The sequence below is a fragment of the Lathamus discolor genome, chromosome 5, assembly GCF_037157495.1.
Source record: "Lathamus discolor isolate bLatDis1 chromosome 5, bLatDis1.hap1, whole genome shotgun sequence".
Classification (NCBI taxonomy): Eukaryota; Metazoa; Chordata; class Aves; order Psittaciformes; family Psittacidae; genus Lathamus; species Lathamus discolor.
In genome coordinates this window covers 121,557,692-121,581,650 of record NC_088888.1, presented here as the reverse complement: position 1 = coordinate 121,581,650, position 23,959 = coordinate 121,557,692, and the positions used below count along the sequence as shown (strand labels likewise).

At 46.4% G+C, this 23,959-nt stretch overlaps 2 protein-coding genes across 2 annotated transcripts; both read left to right on the top strand.

Annotated features, from left to right (window-relative positions):
- LOC136015972 (protocadherin-23-like) lies at window positions 1–11,530 on the top strand. The gene is made up of 13 exons (XM_065682623.1): window positions 1–132; window positions 2,177–2,421; window positions 3,436–3,545; window positions 4,247–4,381; window positions 4,647–4,783; window positions 5,397–5,594; window positions 5,912–6,006; window positions 7,389–7,544; window positions 8,649–8,846; window positions 9,435–9,560; window positions 9,947–10,185; window positions 10,742–10,773; window positions 11,345–11,530. The coding sequence occupies exons 1-13, from the start codon at window positions 16–18 to the stop codon at window positions 11,528–11,530; spliced, it is 1,974 nt and encodes a 657-aa protein (XP_065538695.1). The 5' UTR covers window positions 1–15.
- A 761-nt stretch (window positions 11,531–12,291) lies between these two features.
- Window positions 12,292–22,226, top strand: LOC136015853 (activator of 90 kDa heat shock protein ATPase homolog 2-like). The gene is made up of 9 exons (XM_065682391.1): window positions 12,292–12,408; window positions 12,515–12,705; window positions 16,923–17,008; window positions 17,620–17,734; window positions 18,285–18,373; window positions 18,892–19,008; window positions 19,620–19,721; window positions 20,843–20,894; window positions 21,117–22,226. Exons 1-9 carry the CDS (start codon window positions 12,329–12,331, stop codon window positions 21,290–21,292), a joined length of 1,008 nt encoding a protein of 335 aa, XP_065538463.1. The 5' UTR covers window positions 12,292–12,328; the 3' UTR covers window positions 21,293–22,226.
- Window positions 22,227–23,959: the final 1,733 nt, after the last annotated feature.

The window sequence follows — 23,959 nt, the reverse complement described above, 5'->3', positions numbered from 1 at the left end:
GTCAGTGTTCTGGTGATGGATGTGAATGATAATGCTCCAGTGTTCACTCAGGATTCCTATTCTGCTTCTATAAACATGATTAATCCTGTAGGTACTCATGTCATAACCGTGAGCGCTACCGACAAAGATCAGGTAAGTACGCCTGTTTGACACTGCTTGAGGCTGCAGCCCGAATGTGTTACTCTCCATTCTCTAGGCATGAAATACCAAATGTAGCAGAAAGTGAATTCTGTTTGACTAACAGCACTGGGAATTGGAAGTTAGGACTGTTGATGTTTCTGCCTTGATGCTGCTGTACTCATTATCTTTGGCCATGTTTCTTCAGCTATATTTGATTTTTCCCCTTCCTATATGGAGTTGTACCAGTCTGTCAGGAGTATACAAGGACTGAAGCAACTTAGCGTTTGCAAAGTTATTTGAACTTCTGAAGTAGAAGAACTTGTAAAACAGATTCTATAGCTGTATATAGCTATGAACATCATATAGCTGGCCTGAACATGGAGATGTCTGCTTACCAAACACCTCTGAAGTTGGCACCGCAGCTCATTCTCTTTGTTCCCACTGTTTGAAGTAATTTTGTTTGCTAGATCTGTACTGCGCCCATCAAATAGTACCCAGGCACTGGCAGAGATATGCAGTAGTCAACCAGATCACCATGACAACATCAGCACTAATTATGTCATTTAAAAGATGAAACATTGAGAAGTGACAACAAAATAAGTGTAGCAGCTGCCTTCCTAGTTCTTCACACATAATTTTGGTTAAAACAGCGGCAGCTGTGGTACATTGCTGCAGATAATCCAACGGCCCCTTTATGTCATCCTTCTCTATGATGTGAGAAATCCGGAGAGGGGCTTTGGACAAGGGCCTGTAGGGACAGGACAAGGGGAATGGCTTTAACTTGAGAGAGGGGAGATTGGGATGAGCTCTTAGGCAGAAGCTCTTCCCTGTGAGGGTGCTGAGGCGCTGGCACAGGGTGCCCAGAGAAGCTGTGGCTGCCCCATCCCTGGCAGTGTCCAAGGCCAGGTTGGACACAGGGGCTTGGAGCAAGCTGCTCCAGTGGAAGGGGTCCCTGCCCATGGCAGGGGTTAGAACTGGATGAGCTCTAAGGCCCCTTCAACCCAAACCATTCTGTGATTTCATACTAGAAGTGAAATTGCTTATAAAGATTGGTGGATCCTGTGAGATCTGCACTGAAATCCTAATGAAACTCGTCCTTCAGATAGTCTGTCTGGTCCTCTGCTGCACTTTGAGGATCCCAGGGACAGAGTCCAGCACTGAAATTACTGGACAGTGTCTCTCTTCCTCCCGCTTCCTGAAATATCTCTAACTATGAGGATTCCCTGGCACTAACAGGCATTCCTGGCAGGGTTTGCTCCTGCTGCTACAGAGCCATGGAGGAACAGAATCCAATGCTTTTCAGAAATAAGAGCAAAGTGCAACAGAGCAAACCCTAAGGGTTTGTCAAAATGGCTTGTTTCAGGGAATGAAGTGATGTGCACAGAGTACAACTTGTCAAGCTTTCCTGTGGTGGGCAGGAGTGGGGCTTACCCTCATAGCAGTGGACAGGCTGCGCTTCTCCTCAAGGTGTCAAAAGGGTCCAAGGGACTTTGGCTTATTCTCACTGACACCTTTAGATGACTCTTTTACTACTCTGACTGTCCCACTCTACACATGTCCTTAATTTACTTCCTTTAGAGATCCTTTTACTCCAAGTTCTTACTGTGTAACCGGCCAGCTGCTTCTGAATTTTCCTTTGCTTTCTGTTTCTATCATCACCCATCTACCATAGCTAACCCCAGCTTTTCATTCTCGAAACAAATTCACTAGAGTCATTCAGACATTGTCAAGTCTTGTTTCAATGTGTATCCTACCCTTCAAAATGTGCTCCCAATGCATGTAGTTCTCTTTAGCTTTGCTATGGCTGGTTTTTGGATATTAGAACATTAAAATTGAGGGGAGTTAGAAGGGTTCTGCCCACTGGCCCTTTCCCTTGCTGCTGCCCTTGTGTTACAGCTTAAGCCCACAGTAGCTCTAGTTACTTACAATGCCTTTGACATTCTGTCCTTTAAGCATGGAAATACTGAGATTCCAGTCAGTCTATGGAACTTGGGGCGCTGAAGTAATGTGGTCCTGCAAGCAAGAGTTTCCTGAAGCTGTGTTCTTTTCACGGCAGGGGTTAAATGGCCTCGTTGAGTACTACATCCTCCCTGATCAAAACTTCATCCCGTTCTTCCTGATAGAAGATATGAGTGAGGGGAAGATAATTACAACTGGAAGCCTGCCTCGGTCTGGGGAGATGCATTTAACAGTGATGGCAAGGGACAAAGGCTCTCCCTCTTTAAATGCCACTGCTGTGATTACTCTTGAGGTGTTTGACAACAGCCCATTTGTTCCTCAGTTTAACAGGAGTGAAATCAGGTGAGGCTTTCATATCAAGTTAGTACTCTGCTCTTGTGAGACCTCACCTGGAGCATTGCGTGCAGTTCTGGTGTCCTCAACATAAAAAGGACATGGAACTGCTGGAACAAGTCCAGAGGAGGCCACGAGGATGATCAGGGGACTGGAGCACCTCCCGTATGAAGACAGGCTGAGGAAGTTGGGGCTGTTCAGCCTGGAGAAGAGAAGGCTGCGTGGGGACCTCATAGCAGCCCTCCAGTACCTGAAGGGGGCCTATAGGGATGCTGGGGAGGGACTCTTCGTCAGGGACTGTAGTGACAGGACAAGGGGTAACGGGTTAGAACCTAAACAGGGGAAGTTTAGATTGGATATAAGGAGGAAATTCTTTCCTGTTAGGGTGGTGAGGCACTGGAATGGGTTGCCCAGGGAGGTTGTGAATGCTCCATTCCTGGCAGTGTTCAAGGCCAGGTTGGACAGAGCCCTGTGTGGGATGGTTTAGTGTGAGGTGTCCCTGCCCATGGCAGGGGGGTTGGAACTGGATGATCTTGAGGTCCTTTCCAACCCAAACCATTCCGTGATTCTATGAGTCCATAACTAGCACATATTCTCCAGGTAGCTGAAAACATAGCAGAGTTGAAGCTCATTTTTGTATTCTTCCATGCAGAAGAAAGGACATTGGGGTTTCTTTAAACAACACATCCAAGAAATTCTGCTATGCCACTGGTTCTGTGAATGTGATCTGAGGCATCACCTTTTCTTTATCGTGCAGCTTGTATAAGCCAGGCTCTTTGTCCCTTTCCTCTTGCACACTAATGAAGCATTTTTCCTCAGCCTTCACTCAAGGATAAACAATGTCTGCTTAGGAAAGTAGTGCTTGTACTCTGAAAGTCATGGAACTCTAGCAAACAGCTAAAGGGGAGGGAGCAGGGTTTCCCACAGAGAACTTGCTACTAAAGAGTTAAATTGCAAAGCCTGCCAGTGCAACAACTGCTGGGGAGTTTAACATTATGGTTTCTCATTTATCTCCTGTATCAGCGTTTCCGTTTTGGAAAACACAGGAGTGGATTATTTAATTTATGATTTTACTGCGATTGAAACTTCAGGCAAACAGATTGACTACACGATTGCATCTGGCAATGAAAAAGGTGAGTACTATTTCCCCTACGAGTTAAAACGGGTAACAGAATAACCTGTCTTTTGTGTGGCAGATGTTGCTGTATGTAAATGAGGAGAGGGAAAGCAAGGATAGAAATTTGTGTCTTATTTTAAAAAGAAAATACACAAAATTTCTTTCCTGAGCTTTTTTGTTTTCAGCATGGACTTTGTTCATGTTCTTTGGCTAAAAAAGGGGTAGTAAATTGCAAGAAAATGGGTTCCTGTAGTCTTAAGTTAGGGTAATTTGCAGGCTGAGGGAGCTAAAATAGAAATCGTTGTTAGCAAGCAGCTTCCTCCCTGCCAATCACTTTTAGTCTATCATTTCCTTGCACTGCCACCTATGTTAGGGCATCTGCCTCCTCCAGCTCTTGCAGCTGTGCTGCATCTCCATATGGTGCACAGAAAAGGAGAAATATATATATGGAAACTGAGAGAAAAAACTTGGAAATCTGTGAAAAAGGAGTTGTGCAACAAGAAGCTGCAATTCTGTTTCCCAAGTATATCGCTCCTTGACATGTTTAAGGCCTGCTTGCTGTGATGCCTCTTCTGCTCAGCCACTGGAAGTATAGCATTTCACATTCTTGAGAGCAAAGGACCCACGGAAACATCCTAAGGGCAACTAAGAGGTAGGAGGGGGGGATACAAGTGAAATGGTAGCTATAACAATGAAGGTGCATGCTTTACATTTCAGGTCATTTTACATTGGATCCAAAAAGCGGTCAGCTGAGAACAGCAGTTAATTTGAACTATGAGGAAGTCTCTGAGTATGTGCTTTTAGTTGAAGCAAATGAAAATCTCCCATCTGCCACACAAGTCCAGTATGCAAGTAAGTTTATGCTTTGGAGGACATTCCAACTTAAATCAGGGGCAAAGAACATGTCTTCTGTATTTGCAACCCAATATAGGCTCTCACTGAGTCCTCAGGAGGAGTGAGTTTACAGGTCCTCTGGGCACATCCCTGCTGCCTTCCCTTTCTCTCTCCTCCTCACATGCAGCACAGGTACGGCTGCAAAGCCACAGCCTGACCCAGCCTTTGAAAGCTGTACTTTGATGCTGTCTATTGCTGCAGTTAACTTGTGTTCCTTTCACAGGCCTGTTTGCTGAAAACGTGGCAATGCTGAGAGTCTCAGTGCAGGATGTAAATGAAGAGCCAGTATTTTTGAGTGATGCCTACTCTGCTCGGATACCCAACTCTGTGCCGTACAAATACCCTGTTATTACAGTGCAGGTAAAGTATCCTCCTCTGCTCTTCATGAGGACAGAATCCTTTGTAAGATTTGGATTTCTTCCATAGTTAAACTGGTTTAAAGGAGCTCCTATATCTGCTCTTGAAAGCTTGATCAGCCCATCATCCAGGTTTAACATAATGCTGGTGAAAGACAGGGCGTTCAGGTAACTGGTCCATACTCATCCTACCAGTGCATCTGTCAGAAGAACTAGATACTCTGTTCTGACCCATGCTGCCACTATGGATTACATACCACACAGCCTATCGTTCTTTCTTTGGCACTGTTAACCACTTTGTTACCTATCAGACCCAAAAGGGAAATGAGTTACAAAATGGAGCAATTTCCAAGTTTGGTGTTATCACTCAGTTCTAGCCTGCTCCTTTTATGCTTGTGGCTGTAGAATCCTCCAGACCTTATTATGGTAGATGTTGTTCCTCTTTTATACCCTTGCTCTGATAGCCTGTGCCCCATTTTGTGTTCAGTGCAAAAACGTGACAGCACGATCCTAGAATACCAAGTCTTACAAACAGCAACTGCAGTTTAACGACTGAAGAGCAATGTCAGCCCGAAAGCCACAAGCTGAGTTTCACAAATCGCCTTTTTTAAACCCAGGCTACAGATCCGGACTCAGGAGACAACGGACGCCTGCTGTACAGCTTAGTGACCAGTCAAAGCAATGAATTTGACATCGATGAAAATACAGGGCAGGTTTTCACCGTGTCTGTGGCAGGAAAGGCTGGAACATTTTATCTGGAAGTCCAAGCTACAGACCAAGGCACAAGCAGACTCACAGCCCAGACAACAGTCAGTGTAAGAAAGATTATTTACAGTCCTGATTTGCTTCTATGTCCATACTCTGAATACAAGAAATGGTTTGGTAATGACACTTAACATCACACAGTGAGAGTATGTGATACACCAGTATCACTATGTACTTTCAGGCCAGAATTATGTGGTTACCGTTTCCACTGACACAAAAACATTCTGCGATGAAGGCTGGCTTTTAGGGGACGATTATTTTACATCAGAGGGGACCTTGGGGGTTTATTTCTTGGGGTTTTCTTTGAAAGTCAATTTAAGCAAGGTACAAATGCTTTATAAAACCTTACATGTGCTTTCTTTCTTAGGTAACTGTGGATTCCAGTTCCAGTAACAACATTGTGGTGGTGGTACTAAGTGAGATGATCAATATTGTTGAAAGAAATATTATTGAAGTAAAAAGGTATTTCTGAAATTGCAAAGCTTATTGTGATATAATATCTACTGACAAGTTTAGAGTCCCTTTGAGATACAGGGGTCTGACAGCCTATAGTGAGGGGAGGTGATACAGCCAGTGCCCATGAAGAAACAAGGCCTTCAACTTCTTGTAGTTCAGGATAATTTGAGGGAATTCAGAGGAATCCACGAGTTTTTACCTGGTAAGGCTTTGGCTTAGGCTGATGAGTGCCAGAGTGGTCACTGGACTAGACAATTCCAAGAGGTCTCTTCCCACCTCAATGTTTCTGTGATTTTTAACAGCCGAGGATACAGCTTTCACTGACAGTAGGCCAAGATGCGAATGTGAAAACAGGCAGAAGCCACAAACCAAACCCACCTTCACTACACATCAAAAACCCCCTGTGGTGCAGCAGCAGAGCTCCTCAAGGAGGTCTCAGCCATACTGTGCTAAGGGATTAGCTAGTGGTACGTGGATAGCCACAGTTACAAACATATTTTGGCCTTTTGGGTATGTTCATGAAGACATGAGGTCTTTGATTATACACAAACATGGATTTACATTGGAAATATTAAGTCTTGTGCTTTTGAGTGGAAATCACTTCGAAGGCTGGAAACATGAGTTTGTGATGTCGAAATTATTACAGCACCAGTTTATGGCTGGTAAAAATTAAATGCATCAGATGGGCCACAGCTCTGATCCTGTGTGAACACCTCCCTGTGAAAAAGGAGAAAACAATGAGAATCATAGAATGGTTAGGGTTGGAAAGAACTTCATAGAACAGTTTGGGCTGGAAGGGATCTTCAGAGGTCATGTAGTCCAACCCCTGCAATCAGCAGGGACATCTTCAACTAAATCAGGCTGCTCAGAACACGTCCAGCCTGGCCTTGAATGTCTCCAGGGATGGTGCATTATGAGACCAAATTTCCCTCCTCCCCACCTTTACTGTTTATAATACTCTAATGGTATTACAGACTTATATATAATGCCAAGCATGAAACGCCCCTTTGAAAAGCATGACTAAATATATGATCTACTATACAATATTGGTTATGAAATCTAGGTAATAAGGGGTTTTAACCCTGCCTTTCTCTAAATAATTATTCAGTCATACTAATGGCACCTATCTAAGAATTTTCAGGCTATATGCACAAGTTATGTAGCACTACTAATGAAAAGTATCTTTGCTTATCAGACACAAGGACTGGATTTCTTTCCCCCCCTGCACTGGGCAAATAGCTTAACTCTTTTGCTGATGATAATCCTGCATTTTCACATGCTTAGATTAAAATACTAAATATAGGCCAAGTTTATATCATTTAATTTCCAGAGTGAAACAATTTGTCATTACCCAGTTAATTTAAAATGAGTTCTTCATATGATGGCAGGGTCCTGGAAGATAAACTTGCATGGAATGTCTACATCGTTGAAGTTTATTCCAATGAGGCTGAAAGAACAGCAAGAAGCAGCACTGATGTAACCTATGTAAAAATTATCGCCTTTGATGAGGCAAACCAGGAGGTACCTGCAGAAGACGTAAAAAGGTCAGTATGGCACAGTCTGTGTTCGGGGTGTCAGAGCTATGCAGCTGGGGTTTGTTTCCATGACAATTATTAATGGCTTGGACCAGGCAGGTTTAGGTCAAACAAGAGTTTATCTGAGGTTTATCTCAAGGTTTAAGGGGGGGGTTAGAATTCAGAAAGCTTTCATTATTTATTGAAAAGTCATTTTCAGAGTTTGTCAAAAATATGAATGATGTTGTTTATTTCACAGAATTCCTGCCAGGAATGCCTGTTAGTACCAGGGAATCCTCATAGTTAGAAATATTTCAGGAAGAGGGAGGAAGACACTGTCCAGTAATTTCAGTGCTGGACTCTGCCCCGGGATCCTCAAAGTGCAGCAGAGGACCAGACAGACTATCTGAAGGATGAGTTTTATTAGGATCTCAGCGCAGATCTCACAGGATCCACCAATCTTTATAAACAATTTCACTTCTAGCATGAAATCACAGAATGGTTTGGGTTGAAGGGACCTTAGAGCTCATCCAGTTCCAACCCCCTGCCATGGGCAGGGACATCTTCCACTGGAGCAGCTTGCTCCAAGCCCCTGTGTCCAACCTTGCCTTGAGCACTGCCAGGGATGGGGCAGCCACAGCTCCTCTGGGCACCCTGTGCCAGCGCCTCAGCACCCTCACAGGGAAGAGCTTCTGCCTAAGAGCTCAGCTCAGTCTCCCCTCTGGCAGGTTAAAGCCACTTCTCCTTGTCCTGTCCCTACATGCCCTTATAAAAAGCACCTCTTCAGACTTCTTGCAGGCCCCTTTAGGCACTGGAAAGCTACTGTGAGGCTGCTTTTCCTCTGACGAAAGTGCTGTTGGTATCTATTATAGAGTACATGCAGCTGCCCTGATGTGGCTTTAAAGGATACTGACCTCTCAAGTTCTATTCTCCCCAGTGTTGCACCACTTTAGCTCATAAGCAATAGGGGTTTGTTGCTAGAAAACAGAGTTTTTCCTGAATTAAAGACATGTCTGAATCTTTGGAACAGGTCTGGGTGGACCAAGAAGTGCTATTTCTGTTGTCTTCTTCACTAGTCTTCAAGCCAAAGTGAAGGTCTGATAAGTAATGAGCACTTTACTCTTCTATCTTCAGAAAACTTCAGGAGCAGAAGAGTAACATTGAGACAGAACTGGAGAAAATATTTTCAAGGCCTGTTACCACCAGCATAGAAGAAGCTCCTGCTGACTCAGCAAGTCCTGAACTCATTGCAACGATAGTGCTCAGTGTTCTGCTGGCCTGCAGCCTCATCGGCTTCCTGGTATATGTAGCTTTTACTGTAAAAAGGAAAAGGTACAAATACTTTAATAATAAAACTTAGACTTACAACTGATAAAGTTCACTTTAAATGTCAAGCTGAAAAATACTTAGCCGATGATTTACTGATATTTGCCTGGAGTATTGCCTAAGATTTGCTGCAAATCAAAATGCCAGGTGTACTGTAGGTAATAGAGACACTGCGTGTAACTGAACGTTGGATTCTCCTTGTGTTTGTCACGCAGCACCAGCAGAAACAAATAGATTTAAAACCACAAATGTGGAGAGCAGACATTTCAGCTGTGAAGGGGGGCACAAGGAGCTGTAATATACCCACAAACATTTCTCCTAACCCCACAAATGCTGAAATCAGGGCAGGTTTTGCTGCAAACCTCAGTGGCAGCAGGACTGCATTGTACGGGAAAACAAATCCTCATTTCCAGGAGGGCAGCAGGTATTTACCCTGCTGCCATTATGGGAAAATAGGAAACACGCCAAACTTATCCTGAAACATTGTGTATTAAAGTTTTGAAACAGTACTTCGAGCTCTGTTTTTAAGACAACTGTAAAGCCAATCTCCAAAAGGAACTAACCATTCTATTTGAACGCACTTATCACTTGCAGGAAGCAGGAGCAGCAGTATTTGGTTAAGCAGCGAGCTGAAATTGCGGAAGGTATTGATAATCCGTGGGCAACTGACAAAAATGGAAGTGTGAAGAGCTTAGAGAAGCTCGAGCACATCAATAATGTGTAAGTAGAGTGGTGATATCCCAAACTGATAAAAAAATAGGATATCAAAAGGTTTGGCTCCTGTTTATTCTGGGGACAGAGCATTTTCCTTGTATCTTTCAGTGGTGTGCAGGTCAATTCTTAAGAACCCTTACAAGTAAAAACTCAATGAATGAAGGGTGCTAATGCCTTTTAATCTTCAAGTGCAAATTCCTATTTACTCTTTAGCCTTATGCATAAAAAAACCCCTTCAGGATACAAGAAGCCACTCTGTGTTCACCTGAATGTTAAATCCCATTCATTCTGAGATGAGCGTACATGTCGCTCTCAGTTTTAGAGAGGCTGAGATTCTTCTCACTTAACTATTTGCCAGCTCAAGGTGTTGGGAATTCTCTTCACTCCTCCAGGGAAAAGGAAATGGTAGCGTTTAGCAACACGGGAAACACCGAAGGAACAGACTCCGACAAAGATCTGATTCAGGCTGATGAAAAATGCAGTTATCTTGAGACGCTGCTATTAGATTTCAACAGCAAACACGAAGATAATGGAGCATCTGAAAAAGCTGCTGAGCCCAGAAATGTGGATGCCCAGCACACTGCAGGTTTCACAGCCAAGCAGGTAACCAGCTTTCCAATTGCAGAGCGGGGTGAGATTTTGTCATTCTCCATCAAATAACTGACAGCATTATCAAAAGATAAGTAACCCAGCGATGAAACTGAAATAATAGTAATAAAATCTTACGTGAAGTAGTGATCAGTTATCGAGGAGGGGCTGTTTGTCCTGCTTAGAAGGAGGACAATAGCTTTGTGATCCAGAAATGATGATTTTCTTCTATCTTTTATGGAACGTGTACAGTAAAGGGTACTCATGGGCTGCTCTTAAAACCTGCAGCCTTAAAATGAATGCTTTCATTGCAAGCTTTGGAGACAGAATCATAGAATCACAGACTGGTTTGGGGTGGAAGGGACCTTATAGCTCATGCAGTTCCAACCCCTGCCATGGGCAGGGACCCCTTCCACTGGAGCAACTTGCTCCAAGCCCCTGTGTCCAACCTGGCCTTGGACACTGCCAGGGATGGGGCAGCCACAGCTTCTCTGGGCACCCTGTGCCTCAGCACCATCACAAAGAAGAACTTCCTTATATCTAACCTGAACTTCCCCTGTTTCAGTTTGAACCCATCACCCCTTATCCTGTCACTGCAGTCCCTGATGAAGAGTCCCTCTCTGGCATCCTTGTAGCCACCTTCAGACTTTGGAAGCTGCTCTGAGCTCTCCATGCAGCTTCTCTTCTCCATAAAATAGTATAAAATATAAAACATAAAATAGGTTGAGGAAGTTGGGGCTGTTCAGCCTGGAGAAGAGAAGGCTGCGTGGAGACCTCAGAGCAGCTTCCAGTACCTGAAGGGGACCTATAGGGATGCTGGGGAGGGACTCTTCATCAGGGACTGTAGTGATAGGACAAGGGGTAACGGGTTAAAACTTAAACAGGGGAAGTTTAGATTGGATCTAAGGAGGAAATTCTTTCCTGTTAGGGTGCTGAGGCACTGGAATGGGTTGCCCAGGGAGGCTGTGAGTGCTCCATCCCTGGCGGTGTTCAAGGCCAGGTTGGATGAAGCCTTGGGTGACACGGTCTAGTGTGAGGTGACCCTGCCCATGGCAGGGGGGTTGGAACTGGATGATCTTGAGGTCCTTTCCAACCCTAACTGTTCTATGATTCTATATATATAACGTTACACTTCCGTTTATGACGCATCACGCTCCCGCACCCACCGCTTTCTGCCTTACCTGCGCCATGCTCTCTTGCAGGATGGCTTTCTGACGGACAGGAACCAGGAGCCAGCTCCTTCCTCAACCCCGCAGCCCACAACGCCTCCCCCGGGGAAAGACTTGAAGGGGGTCAAGTTCTCGGAAGTGGCCATTATTCTGGAGGGAGGGTCTGAAGAGGATGAGCCTGACACTGCCGACGGGCCCTGCACCACCGCCAATGCTTGAAGCAGCGAGCTGCCGGGGAGAACACAGTGCCACTCCTTGGGCCAGTACAGAGTGAAGGGAGCAATAGGGATAAGGGGATGCTATCCAGGTTTTCATTCCTTCTGCTCCTGTCATGGCGCAAGGGATGGACAAGCCCTAACGTAAGCCCTAGGGCTGCAGGGTGGGTGTAACACAAGGTGCTGCCTCCCAGCGCATTGGTGTCAATGGCGAGACAATAAAACCGCTTCCCCGTGTGCGGCCGTGTCCTTACCTGAGGTGAAGCAGAGCTGGGGTGCGGGTTCTGCTGCTCCTTCGCGCTGACTCCTCCGCAGGGCTGGTTAACCCCAGGGAACAAGGGATGGGACAAGAGGAACCGGCCTCAAGCTGCCCCAGGGCAGGTTTAGATGGAGCTGAGGAACGATTCCTGCCCCAGAGGGTGCTCAGGCATTGGAACAGGCTGCCCAGGGCAGGGCTGCAGGCACCGGCCCTGCAAGTGTGCACACACCGTGGAGACGAGGCCTCAGTGCCCTGGGTTAGCGGTGCCCTTGGCACCCGGGCTGCTCCCAGAGGCCCTTCCCCGCCCTGCTCACCTATGCCCGGGGCGCCGGCTCCGGAGCCGCCCGCCAGGGCCTGCGAGGCAGCGGGGCCGCCCCTCCCTGAGCCGCGGCCCTGCCTCCTCCGCGCTCCCTCCTGAGGCGCGGGGGGGGGGGGGGGGGGGGCAGAGGAAGGGCGGTGCGGCCTCGCCTTCCTCTTCCTCCTGCGCGCGGGGCGGGGGCGGGGAAGGTTCTGGCACGTTCGGCGCGGGGCCGGGGCTGCGCCATGGCCAAGTGGGGCCAGGGGGACCCGCGCTGGATCGTGGAGGAGCGCGCGGACGCCACCAACGTCAACAACTGGCACTGGTGAGGGGCGGCCCCTGAGGGGAGCGGGGAGAGGAACGGGAACGGGGGGGGACGGGGACGGACACCCCATGGGTTCGCCGTTAACGGCGGCGCTCCCCGGGGCCAGGACGGAGCGGGACGCGACCAGCTGGTCCAAGAGCAAGCTGAAGGAGGTGCTGGTGGGGCTGGTGGTGGAGGGCGAGGCCGGGCGCTGCGAGATCAGTGACCTGAAGCACGTGGAGGGCGAAGCGTCCTGCAGCAGCCGCAAGGGGAAGCTCATCTTCTTCTACGAGTGGAACCTGCGCCTCAGCTGGAGAGGTACCGGGGGCAGGAGGGCAGGGGGGCTGCGCGCTGGGGGCGGCTGGCCTGGGGTTGGTCCTGGTCTGGCGCTGCTGGCCCTGATGTGCCCGGGTGCGATGGCGCTGGGACGGGAGCTCTGCCTGGGGCTGGGGAAGCGCGGGTGCTGTGGTAAACTGGATCGGAACCGGGGAGCGGCGTGGGCCCCAACTCTGTGCTTGTATTTAAGTAACGGCGAAACCCCGGCTTCTCGTGCTCTAACCTCGGTTTGTTTTGCGCTACACCTGCATTTTAGGGCTGTTTGAACAGCACGGTATTCATAGAGACATGGAAGAGGGTGGACAGGGCCCTAAAGCTCATCCGGTCCCAGCCGCTGCCGCTGGTAGGGACGCCTTCCACTCGAGCAGGCCGCTCGCAGCCCCGTCGTTCTGCTTTGCAGGCAGTAAATGTGTTGTGAGATCCCTATTGCTCGTAACAGCGGGCTTGAGCTGTCCCAGCGCCGGCTGTGCGCGAGCTGCAGCTGTGCTGATAGCAGGAGGCAGGAGATCCGCGATGCGTGTGTTCCTAGAAACCCCGTGTCCGGTACACTGAGGATGATGAATTGCATGAGGAGAAAACATTCAGTGGGAATAAGGAAGCTGCAAATCGTGATTGTGTGGGATAAAGGGGCTGTGCTGCGTCCCCTGGCCACACTGAACTGGAGGTTCGTCCTCTGCCGTGCGTGTCCCGTGGCGTCTCTTTGTCTGCAGACTGACCTGGTAATGTGTCTTCTAGTAGTAACAAGGGATTGTATTCCTGCATGAGATGCCTAAAACTTGGTGGCAGGCTGCGGAGCATCTCTTGTATTGCAGTAAAAGGCAGGAAGAGCTGATAAAAAGAGCCTGCCTGCACAGTGAATTGTGCCTGGATATCGGAATGTCAAATGACAGCTGTTCCTCCCCAAAATACTGCATGCGCTTCTCAGGCCTCGGTTGTTCCTGTAGGAGGTGGGAATAGCAGGGGCCGTACAGCAATAGCAGTGCCCCAGAACAGTTTGGTAGTCTCTGGATCAGTGTTTGAGGTGATGCTGTTGCAGTGGTGCCTGTGTTCTGCGCTTCTCTGTTTCATGGTGCCCTCTCCAATGCACTTCCTAAAGGCTGTTTCTCCTGTTTTCTTCCAGTTTTCCTGACTGGAACTTCAGTGTTCCTTTGGATGCTGAGGCCAGTGCTGCTGTTGGAACAGACTTGCAATTGAGGTCCTGCTCCCGCAGTAACAGGGGACTTAAAGAAGTTCACGTTGAGAGATGTGTTTTAAATGTTACAAGTGTGTTATAAGCTACGAACATACATACAGTTGTGAGCTAAACGTGAGCAGAGAGGAAGGCAAACGTTATCCTCTGGCCTTCAGTTCGTACCAGTGCCGTTTAAATAAGTGAAATCGGCTTTTTGGTGTTCCGTTTGTTTGGGTGTTTGAAGGGTCAGTGTTCAACGCTGGTTCGTTTGCTGGGTGTATTTCCGTGAGCAAAGCTTAGAAGTAGGCAGAAGCAGTGTTTGGTTTGTATTTGTGTACAGATCCTTTCTGCGTTCTTTTTCCTCTGCTTGGTCTTTCTGCTTTCCAGAGTTTACCTCTGGAGAACTCTGTTTTGATCAGGCACTTTGCTCAGTGTTGTGGTGAGTGGATAAGGTCTTTGAGAGCTCAGTTTAAAGGCGTTTGCTGCTACACAGTGAAATCCTATAAGAGCAGGGGCTGACGGTTTTCTCTGTTAATCTGATAGTGTTTTCTGCGAGCTCTGAATTAGACATGAGAGTTCAAACTGAACCGCTAAAAACACTAATTGCTGTAATTAGATCCTGCTACAAGGCTTGTGGCGTAGCTGGGAGTTCAAGCCATGATTAAGATGTGGGTGCATAAGGACAAGCTGAAATCCGCAGGCAGTTTGGAAAGGCTAACGTTGGAAAAACATTTCCTGTAGCAATGTAGGTTACAGAGCAGCAAGAAAGTGAGGCACTCAGGGTAATTAATGGCACTAAAGTTGAGCAAAATGGCTCTTCTGCAGTCTGTTTGAAGGTGTAGTGAGGATTTTTATGGCTTATTCTATGCTGTGGTGGAAGCTCGGTGAACACGTGTGTGTCCTTGTAAAACTTGGGTATTTCAGCAGTGGGTTTATAGGTAGGAGCTCCTGAGACACGGGCCTTCACAGTTCTTTTTCTGAAGTACTGAATTGGCAGGACAGAAAAGAATGATGTGTTCTTAGGTCTGTTATTGGAGTCCTGTGGGTTTCCAGCCAACAATGGGATTATTTCCTTAATAAATAGGTAATAGTTTTGCCTACATTGCAGTGATGCTAAAAATGCAGAGCTGTACTCGTGTGCTGCCTACGCTGCTGTTAGCTGGCACAACTTTGCTGTCCAGTACGGTACCATCTGCATTTACCCCTTGGACAAGCAGTCTTTTGAAAGGGAAGAACCCCATCTATTTACTGGTTTAATGAATTTAAAGTTGTTCTGTGGCCCGTGTCATTTGGGATTCTTTATTGTAAGAGTTGTGAAAATTGTTAGTAAAATGAGCGGGTATAAGTCAGGTTTGTGTTTTGTGCCTAAAATCTGCTTCCTGCATACGTGCACTTCCTTCTTGGGGAGAGTAGCTGGAAAGAAGATTGGCTTTGCTGTGTGCAAAGGTAGTGTTGTGTGGTTTTCTCTGTACTAATCCTGGAGCTGGGAGAAAGCAGGAAAGAGCAAACTGAGGTGGATGTGTGTGATTTATTGTGTACCAGAAGGGTTTTACTGGGATAATTGGCCTAGTTCACATGGCTTCGTACTTGAGCTAACAGGTTCTCTCGGGAGACTTGGAGATGCCCAAGAGAGGTCTTTTAGCTTAGCTTTTCCCTGCATGGATGTGGTTGCCTGTGCCTGGGTTAGCAGATTTGCATAGTGCCCTTTGCTTCATTGGGTCCCAACCAGGAAGGGATCTTTGCTCCGTGCTCTACTTGGTGTCAGTAACCATCATGTGGTCTTTGACTTGCCAAGAAGCATCCGAGCATTTGTTCATGTACTTGACCAGCAGCATGTTGGGTTATATTAGAATCATAGAATAGTTAGGGTTGGAAAGGACCTCAAGATCATCCAGTTCCAACCCCCCTGCCATAGGTTACCCCTGTGGGGGGGTTGTTTCAGGCTAGTAATTAAAAATAATGGAAGGAGAGTGATGTTAAGCAGAAGCTGGATCTAAGTAGCTCCTTTGAGGCTGAGAGAATCCAAAGAAATATTGTATCTCCTTCCTGGTAATTCCCCTTCTGCAGTCATGCTTGACACTGGGTTGTTTGTGTGTTCAGAGTTCTGCTGATAGACCGCTAAAGCTTGTTGTGGTTTGACAGCTGAGCTGATAAAACAGTACGCAGATAACCGGATTTGGGGCAGAACTGCATGTTTTGCTGTTGCTTTCTAAAGAGATCTTGACATGGTCTAAACAGTGGATTAATTTAAATAACTAAATGCTTTTGCAAGGCCGGGGGGAAGAGTCATGAGTGTAAGATTAAAAAAAGCATCAGTCCTTAAATTCAGCCTTTTCAGTGTCAGGCATGAGGTAAGAAAGTGCAGTGCAGGGTCATATCCCATAGCCATTAGCAGTCAGTAAGTGATGGTGGGCCTTTGCCCAGGAGGATGCAGGAGCAGAGGGTAACTTCTGTTCTTGCAGTCTTTCTGGCGTGTGCAGTGATCACAGGCCGTTTGCAGTAAAGCTGTGAGCAGAAGAGCACCGCATACCTGTTACACACACGTATGTTTCACAGTAACATGCCTGTATGTTGGAAGCTTTTCGGATATTCAGGAAGCAGATAAAAGCATTCTGGGGAGCTTCTAAATAAAGGGCAGACATGTTTAGGGAAGAGGAAGTTATTTTTCCCCTACCCCCTTCTAGATACACGTTCTGTGTTGGCAGCCACAACACAAGAAGTTGTAAGCGTAGCGTATCGGAACAACTGACAGCTGAAGGTGAGAGCAGTGGCAAAACGAGTACCTGTGTGCGTGTAATGATCTTATGCATCCATACAGGAACATACAGTCCTGGGAAGAGTTTACTGGGAAACTTTACTGCTGAATTTACCTTTGAGACTTTTGGTTGCTGTTCAGTTCCTTTAAATCGCGTTCCAGGCAGCTTGCTTCCAGTAACGCTTTTGTACAACTCATTTCCGAGCCTAAAAGTCTTGCTACGGGGGAAATAGTTTTTAATAATGCATTTAAGAATTCGTTATGTTAATACAGGTACAGTGAAAGAGTCTGGTGAGAAACATAAGGGATCTGTTGAAATTCCTAACCTGTCAGAAGAAAATGAGGTAGATGATACAGAGGTAGGTGTGAAATACTGATATGGCTGTATAGGTTCAGAATTCTTAAATCATTAATCAACATAGAGGCATCGTGTTTTGCTTTATCCTGTGATTAAGTGGGATAATTACGCTTGGATAGTTTATTTCATGCTTTTGTTTCTTATACTTAGGCTAATGACTTATGTCTGTTCTCAGATTTACCTACTAGGAATGTGCACAACTTACTCTGCTAATTACTGTTTGTGTCAATGTGTTAACCACGAGGTTGAGAAGAACTTTGCTCATTGTAGTGTTAAAACACCCAAACCCTGAGAACTTAAGGACCCTCCCTGTTGGTTGTGCAGCAGCAGTCGGTACTGAGGCTTCCACAGGTTCCTCAGCCTCGGCTGTGTAGTAGGCAGCTCTGCTTATACTTGATGAACTCGACTAAGCTATTGTGGAGGTGACGTACAGCATTTAAGTCTAAACCCAAGAGAATGTGTTTTTAGCAAAGGTGGGATAAACTGAGAAGATAATGAAGTTGAAGCTGTCCTCTGAACGTAGTGAACAGAGCCAGAATACTTTCTTCTGTTGCCAGAACCCAGCAGGCTCATGTTCAGACGCCTCAGATCTTGGAATTTTTCTGTTTCTAGATAAATGTTAGCAAAAAGAAAGGGGAAGGCGATGTCCTGAAGGATCTTATGAGAACTGAAGGAACCACAAAAGTCAGAGAGGCCTTGAGAGATTATCTGAAAGCACTTAAAACAGGTAAATCAAACCTTTGTGCTAAGGACGGTTTTACGCAGGCTGCTTTCCTGAACAGACTGGTGATACATTGACAGGTCCTTGGGTTTGTATTGGTTTTAACTGCCACCAGCTGAGATGACAGAAGTTAATCCTACCAAGTCAAACCCATTACTGCTGTCAAACGTGGCAGCGTCCAGAAGCTTCTGCAGTGAGCCAGCCTGGATTGTGTTACACACCGCCCACAGCCACCACTGTCAGCGGCCTGACTGCTTGGCTGGCAAAGCAGTGCCTGACCCTCAGCTTGCTGGTTCTCTGCCAGACTGGTCAGGGCTTTGCAGAAATGGTGCAATACTTAGTGGGCAGATGGTAGTAATCTGGGTTAGCTTTGGAAAACCTGTGTTTTTAGAGATCACCGTTAGGCTCTGTTACTAGTATAAACCATACAGGTGAGGTGAGGAAGCTGGACTGGAGTTGTATGTCCCATTCTGTGCTCCCATTCTAGCAGTCTTTGTTAGGCAGGGTGGTTTTTACAGCTGGGTTTCATGCTGAAAAGTGCTTTTCTTTATTCCAGAGTTTACCTTGGGAATGATTCTGCCAACAAAAGCTACTGGTGGTCAGGAGCTGGCCACTGAGCGAAAACTAAGTGGGCACACCATGCAAGTACGTTGGCTTTGTGTGTTAAAGCTTAAGTTTGCCATCAATGTAGCCCCTCCAGCTTTTGCTATGGTCACATCTGTGTATTCCCGTGGCCACCTGCAAAAGTGAAAGGCTTTGGGGTGTAACTCCCTTCTCACTGCTGTGACCAGGGCCTGCAATACAGCAAGGACCCATCGCAGCTCCTGGGCATGGGCTTGCCAGGGAAGGAAGGAATCATTTATGTACCCCTCGGGGCTTTGTTCTGTGATGGTTGTGGCTCCAGCAGGGTGAAGCTGGAATCCACCTGCACAGATCCCTTCCTCCAGGCTAAAGTTAGCTTCAGGTGGCTTTAGAGCAGATCACACGCTTAATTTAGTGAATCCTAATTAATAATACTGTCAAGTAACTATGGGAATACATTGTGTAACTGACATCTAGTCACAACACAGTATGTTTAAGAATGCACAGGTACCACCATTCCTGTCATGCCAGACTTGTGTTTGACCCTGCACGCACTGATGCGAGTGGTCTTTTCTTTGCAGGATTCTGTTTCACCACAGGATATAGTTGGTGTAAAAATCCCAACAGTGAAGATACTTATGAGAGAAATCTTCAACTCTCCAGCAGATGAACTTTACAGCATCTTCACAACTAAGGAAGTAAGTGATGCTTTCAATGGGCAGTATGATGTCATGTGGATGCTGTTATAGCTGAATAGTTGTGTAAGCAAGAAATGAGCCTCAAGTGCTCAGTAGTGGTGCTGCTGTGGTCCACAGCTTGCAGGTTAAGCATTGGATGAGAAGACGCTGTCGCTTACAGGGTATGAAACAGAAAATTACTCATAATTCAGAAGAGCCTGGGCTGGTATCAGAGAACTTCAAATCACAATCCCAGTGCCTCCAGTGGGAAACACCAATGGCTCTCAGCAGCTCTCCTGCACCTTCCTGGAGGTGCTGTTAGGTCTCAGTCATTCCCAAACCAGTCATGTCTATGTGTATATCTCTGTGTGCTTTGTCCATGCCCCTTGCAGGTGGCTACAGCCTGTATTAGCCTTTATATTTGCCACTACATCATTGTCACCTCACTGGGCCCACCACGGAGCTCAGTGGAGTGCTGCATAAAATGAACCACCCAGTTAGTGCTTGATGATGCTTATGTGTATTAGTTTAGTTAATTTCTTCAGCAGCCCTCCCTTGTCTCGCCCAATGTGCATAATGTATCAGTGCAGCGTTGCAGTGAGGTGACTTGTGCTGTGTTCTGGTTTTGCTAGCTGGTGCAGAAGTTTTCTAAGTGCCCTGCTGTGATTGAAGCTGAGAAAGGAGGCAAGCTTCAGATGTTTGATGGCTCTGTCAGCGGTGAATACACAGAACTGGTAAAACGTCCCTGCCTTGCACTTTAAACATGGGGGGGTGGCAGTGGTGCCTTCTTCTCTGAGGTAAAAATGGAGCATAAGAAAGTTCCTGACAGTTCAGTTTCTGTAATGAATGTTGAGTTCCTCTTTTCAAAGCCAAAACAATTGCTATTATTGTGTGGGGTTTTTCTTCCCCATCAAAACAGCAGGTGCTGACCTGCTCTGGGGTAGAAAACTCTCAGCACCATCCCCTTTTACTGGGTTTAAGGTTTATCTCCCATATCAGTTTTTCTTGTAACTGGAAAAAGGATCTCTGTTCCATTTGGGGCTTTTGACAATTAGAGCTCAGCTCCATTTGTGAAACCTCTGAAATCCATTTTCACAGTTGCTGAGCTTAGACTTGGTACCTTACAGGTACCTTGCAGGCAGCGAGTATCACCAACAGCTGGACTTGGAAAACTGGATTCTTGGTCCAGCCTAGTAGGATTTGTTGCTGACATGAGGAAGGGTCTGGAACACAGACACTGCAGCACTGTTACGCCTGAGCTTGGCTTCAGTAGTGACAGCCCATGAGGGAGGTCAGTTACTGTCATCAGCCTTTGCAATCGGATGAGGAACTATTTAGGTGAACAGTCTAGATCAACATAAACTCAATGGCTTAGTGAAAACATTGAGCTGGTTCAGGCCAGCCTTCAGCCGACTGGATGCTTGCACTGAAGCGGTGCCTCCCTTTGCACATGAGCTGGTGCAGGCCGTAAATCATTTTCATGCAGTGCTGCCTAACCCAGACATTCAGGCAGGCCCAGCTGCTTAACAGAAAATCATGGGCAGGCTCTGGCATGCTTACAGATTTCAGAGGTGAAACCATTCCCTATGCCCATTTCAAGGTCTGCAAGAAAACCAGTGTTAGATGTTTAATAAGTGATCAGCCTGACCTTAACCCATGCAGAAAACAGCACAGTGGAAGGCAGGAAGCAGAGACCTTGATGAAAACAGTTTATTTAAAAACCAAACCCCAATCTCTGTGTTACCTACTACATAAACCGCCGCTCCTCTGGCTTTTCAGGGAGAATTAGCATGGAGTAGTTGTAATGTGAAGTGTCTCCAACGCTAATGAGGAGAACCTTCTGCTCTTCTTCCAGGTGCCAAGCCAAAGAATTGTCCTGAAGTGGAGGTGTAGAAGCTGGCCCGATGGTGAGTCTTTCTGAGCGCCTCTGATAGCAGCTACACTTGGCAGGGAGAAGGAGCAAACAGGACTGGTGCCTTGTATTCTCTGGAGACAGCCTCACGACCATAGCTGCTGTGGGCTGTGAAAAGAAGCTTTGCTCATAGGCAAAAGCAGACAGGAAATTAGCAACAACAGACATGGATCCTTTAAAACCCACTTTATTGAAATGTCTTATTTTCTTCCCCCAGAACATTATGCAGTGGTTGCCTTGAGTTTCAAGGATATGGCTGCTCAAACAGAACTGCAGGTAGAGTGCAAAGGAGTTCCCGTCTCTAGTGAAGACAGCACAAGGCAGTGTTGGAAGCAGCAGTATTTTGAAGAAATCCATGTTTTACTCCAGCAGGCCAAAGACACCATGGAATGATGACAGCTCCGTCGTTTTGTTAGGGCATTACTTTTTATACTTTGTTAACATTTGGTTTTTTTAAAAGGAGTAATTTATTTGTGGGAGGAATAAAGAGCCACGTCCGATACTGTATATAATTTAAGCATTATTTATGGATTTTTAGTGAATGAGGATGCACGTAATGCAGACTCCGGCTGTAAACAGCTTTACTGGGGGAAACTGATCTCTCTTCTGCTTGCTTGCAACTAAATCTAAAGTAGTAATGATGCAGCTGCAGTGAAGCACCATCATAGGTAGGTAAGTGACATGAACCAGTAGGAAGCATTTGCTGTTCTTTAATATTCAGTGTATCCAGTGGAAAACCTAAATCCCTCAAGGACACGGGGTTCCCATCAGAGGTGAACTAAAAGGGATTATAAAACTATTGATACATTAAATCTTGTAAGAAATGGGAGGGATTTCACTTACAGCATCTTTAAATACTTCTTAAAATGGCTTTAACTGCAAACTGAATTTGTTTCTAACTCTGTAGCCAATTTTAGGGAAAGATCATTACCAACCCGCGTTCTGGGTGGTACAACAGTTACCACTGGTAAGCCTGCATGCACTTACTTGACCTCAGCGTGGAATTCCCTTTGGAAGAAACCAACAGTAATAATGCTTTCTCTTTGCAATCCTGTGCCACTTCCCCTCCAATCATTTATGGGCCTCTGCAGTGCTGTAGCTCAGATTCAGGAGAGCAACTGCTTGTTGGAGAAACATGACAGGAGCAGAGCTGGGCTGCTGAAGGTAGAGAATTGTTACTCTTACGTTGAGGTTAGCGAGGAGAACTTAAATGTTTTATAAAAAGTGTATGAATTAAGTATGCAATTTGAAACAAATTGACCAAAAAAAAGGGGTAAAATACCTTTGGAAAATGTGGTTGACTCAATAAAAGGTTATTTTACATGCAGTTTGTTTTCTCCGTTAACTGATACTGCCAAACTAAATGAGTGTGTAGAAGTTAAGTCCTACAGCCTTCATCTTTACCCTCCACCAACCGATGGCAGCCTTACCACCCATAACTTCACATCATCCAGGAGCTAATAGAAACGTGCTGCTCTTTCCCACAGGTGAGGTTTTCCCTGGAAGGGCTGCAGTCAGTTATTACCCCCTTTGCACTTCAGTGAGGTTTGTTGTAGTAACACAAAGGAACACCCCATAGTGACGAAGTAAATGTACAAACTGGTTACTGAGTGTGGTGGTGCTGGTGTTTCAGGTGTCCAGATAGAGGGTGGAGAACAACCTCTTGAAGTGTCCCGTTTTAGCATCTTTCTGCATGCTCAGAATGTAGTAGCCTTTTGTAATAAACATTTGAGGACAAAGAGCCTAACAGCTGGAATACAGAAATGATTTAGAGTCTTGGTTGATGGAAGGAACCTTTAAACACAAAATCTAGGTTTAAGACAGAGCAGGCTCAACAGCTTTTTGTGTAATGACCCATTTCGTGATAATTCAGTATGTGAGAGTGGGCTGTTCCGTGTGATTACAACTGTGCTACAGCCCTTGTACTTCCTCGCCAGTTCTCCCTCCTAAGAAAGCCCTTCCTCTATAGGGTCACAACTGCCCACCCCTTGTGTGTTTTACTAGTCTCAGTTTTCTTGTGTCCTCCCACAAGCAGGAGCATTCAGCTGCACCAACTGCTGACTACTGGCGTTACAGAAGTGACTTACTTGTGTGTCCAGTGTCACACCACTCACTTCAGAGGTGGGACCCCAGAGAACTGTGGCAGTGGCTGCTGGGAGGGCCAAGGTGAGGGCAGTGAACTGCAGAGGACACATCTTTAAGTGTTCCTGTTCCCTCGTGCCTGCACAGCTGTGGGTGTGATAACATGTACAACCTTTCTTAGGTTACAACCATGAAGTACCTACCCTGCTGGTAAGGCAGCCTGGCATAAGAAAGGGGCAGACAGCATCCCAGCCACAAACAGCCCCCAGTGGCTGTTGTTGCAGGTGGAGAAACCAGGATGTCTTTTTCCTTCCCCAGCATCCCTGCATTCTTCCCATCTGCACCGCATGTGCAGCTGACACCAGTGTTGTGTCGCTGACCTGGAAGTTCAATTTCTGCACACTGTTACCTTGGAATGGAGAAAATCAAAGAGAAGTTCATTTTCCCCACAGCAGGAGGCTTCCCAGCACCATCAGCTGCAGCAAACGGGCAGTCACTAGCTTACAGAGGCAAAATCCATTCTGGAGTGCTGAAATTCCTCCTAGACTATCTAATTAGTAAACCCAAAGGATGTTAAAACTCCTTTGTTATCCCCAGCCCCTGAGCTGGAGGGAGCAGTTAGGAATCACACATCATTTAGTAACAGGCTGCTGATGATAATACCATAGGCTCATACATGATGGAATTACAGTATCATGAAGGTAGCTTGGTTTCTAAACAAGTCCCCATGAAGAGCTCCATACCCTGGAATTCTCCCCAGTATAACAAAAGGGAAGAATGCCAGGAGTGGAGACAGATGTATGGAGATTGTGGGAGTGTGTTCAAATTTACTGGAATTCCTGTTTTAAAGAGACTAATGAGCACGGAGGACGTTCCAGGGAGAGCAAACAGTATGCAGTAAGCAACAGAGCAGAAACAGGGAGAGACAGATAGCTTTGCTTGTGATGTAGTGCTTTTATAATGTAAGGTTCTGGACAC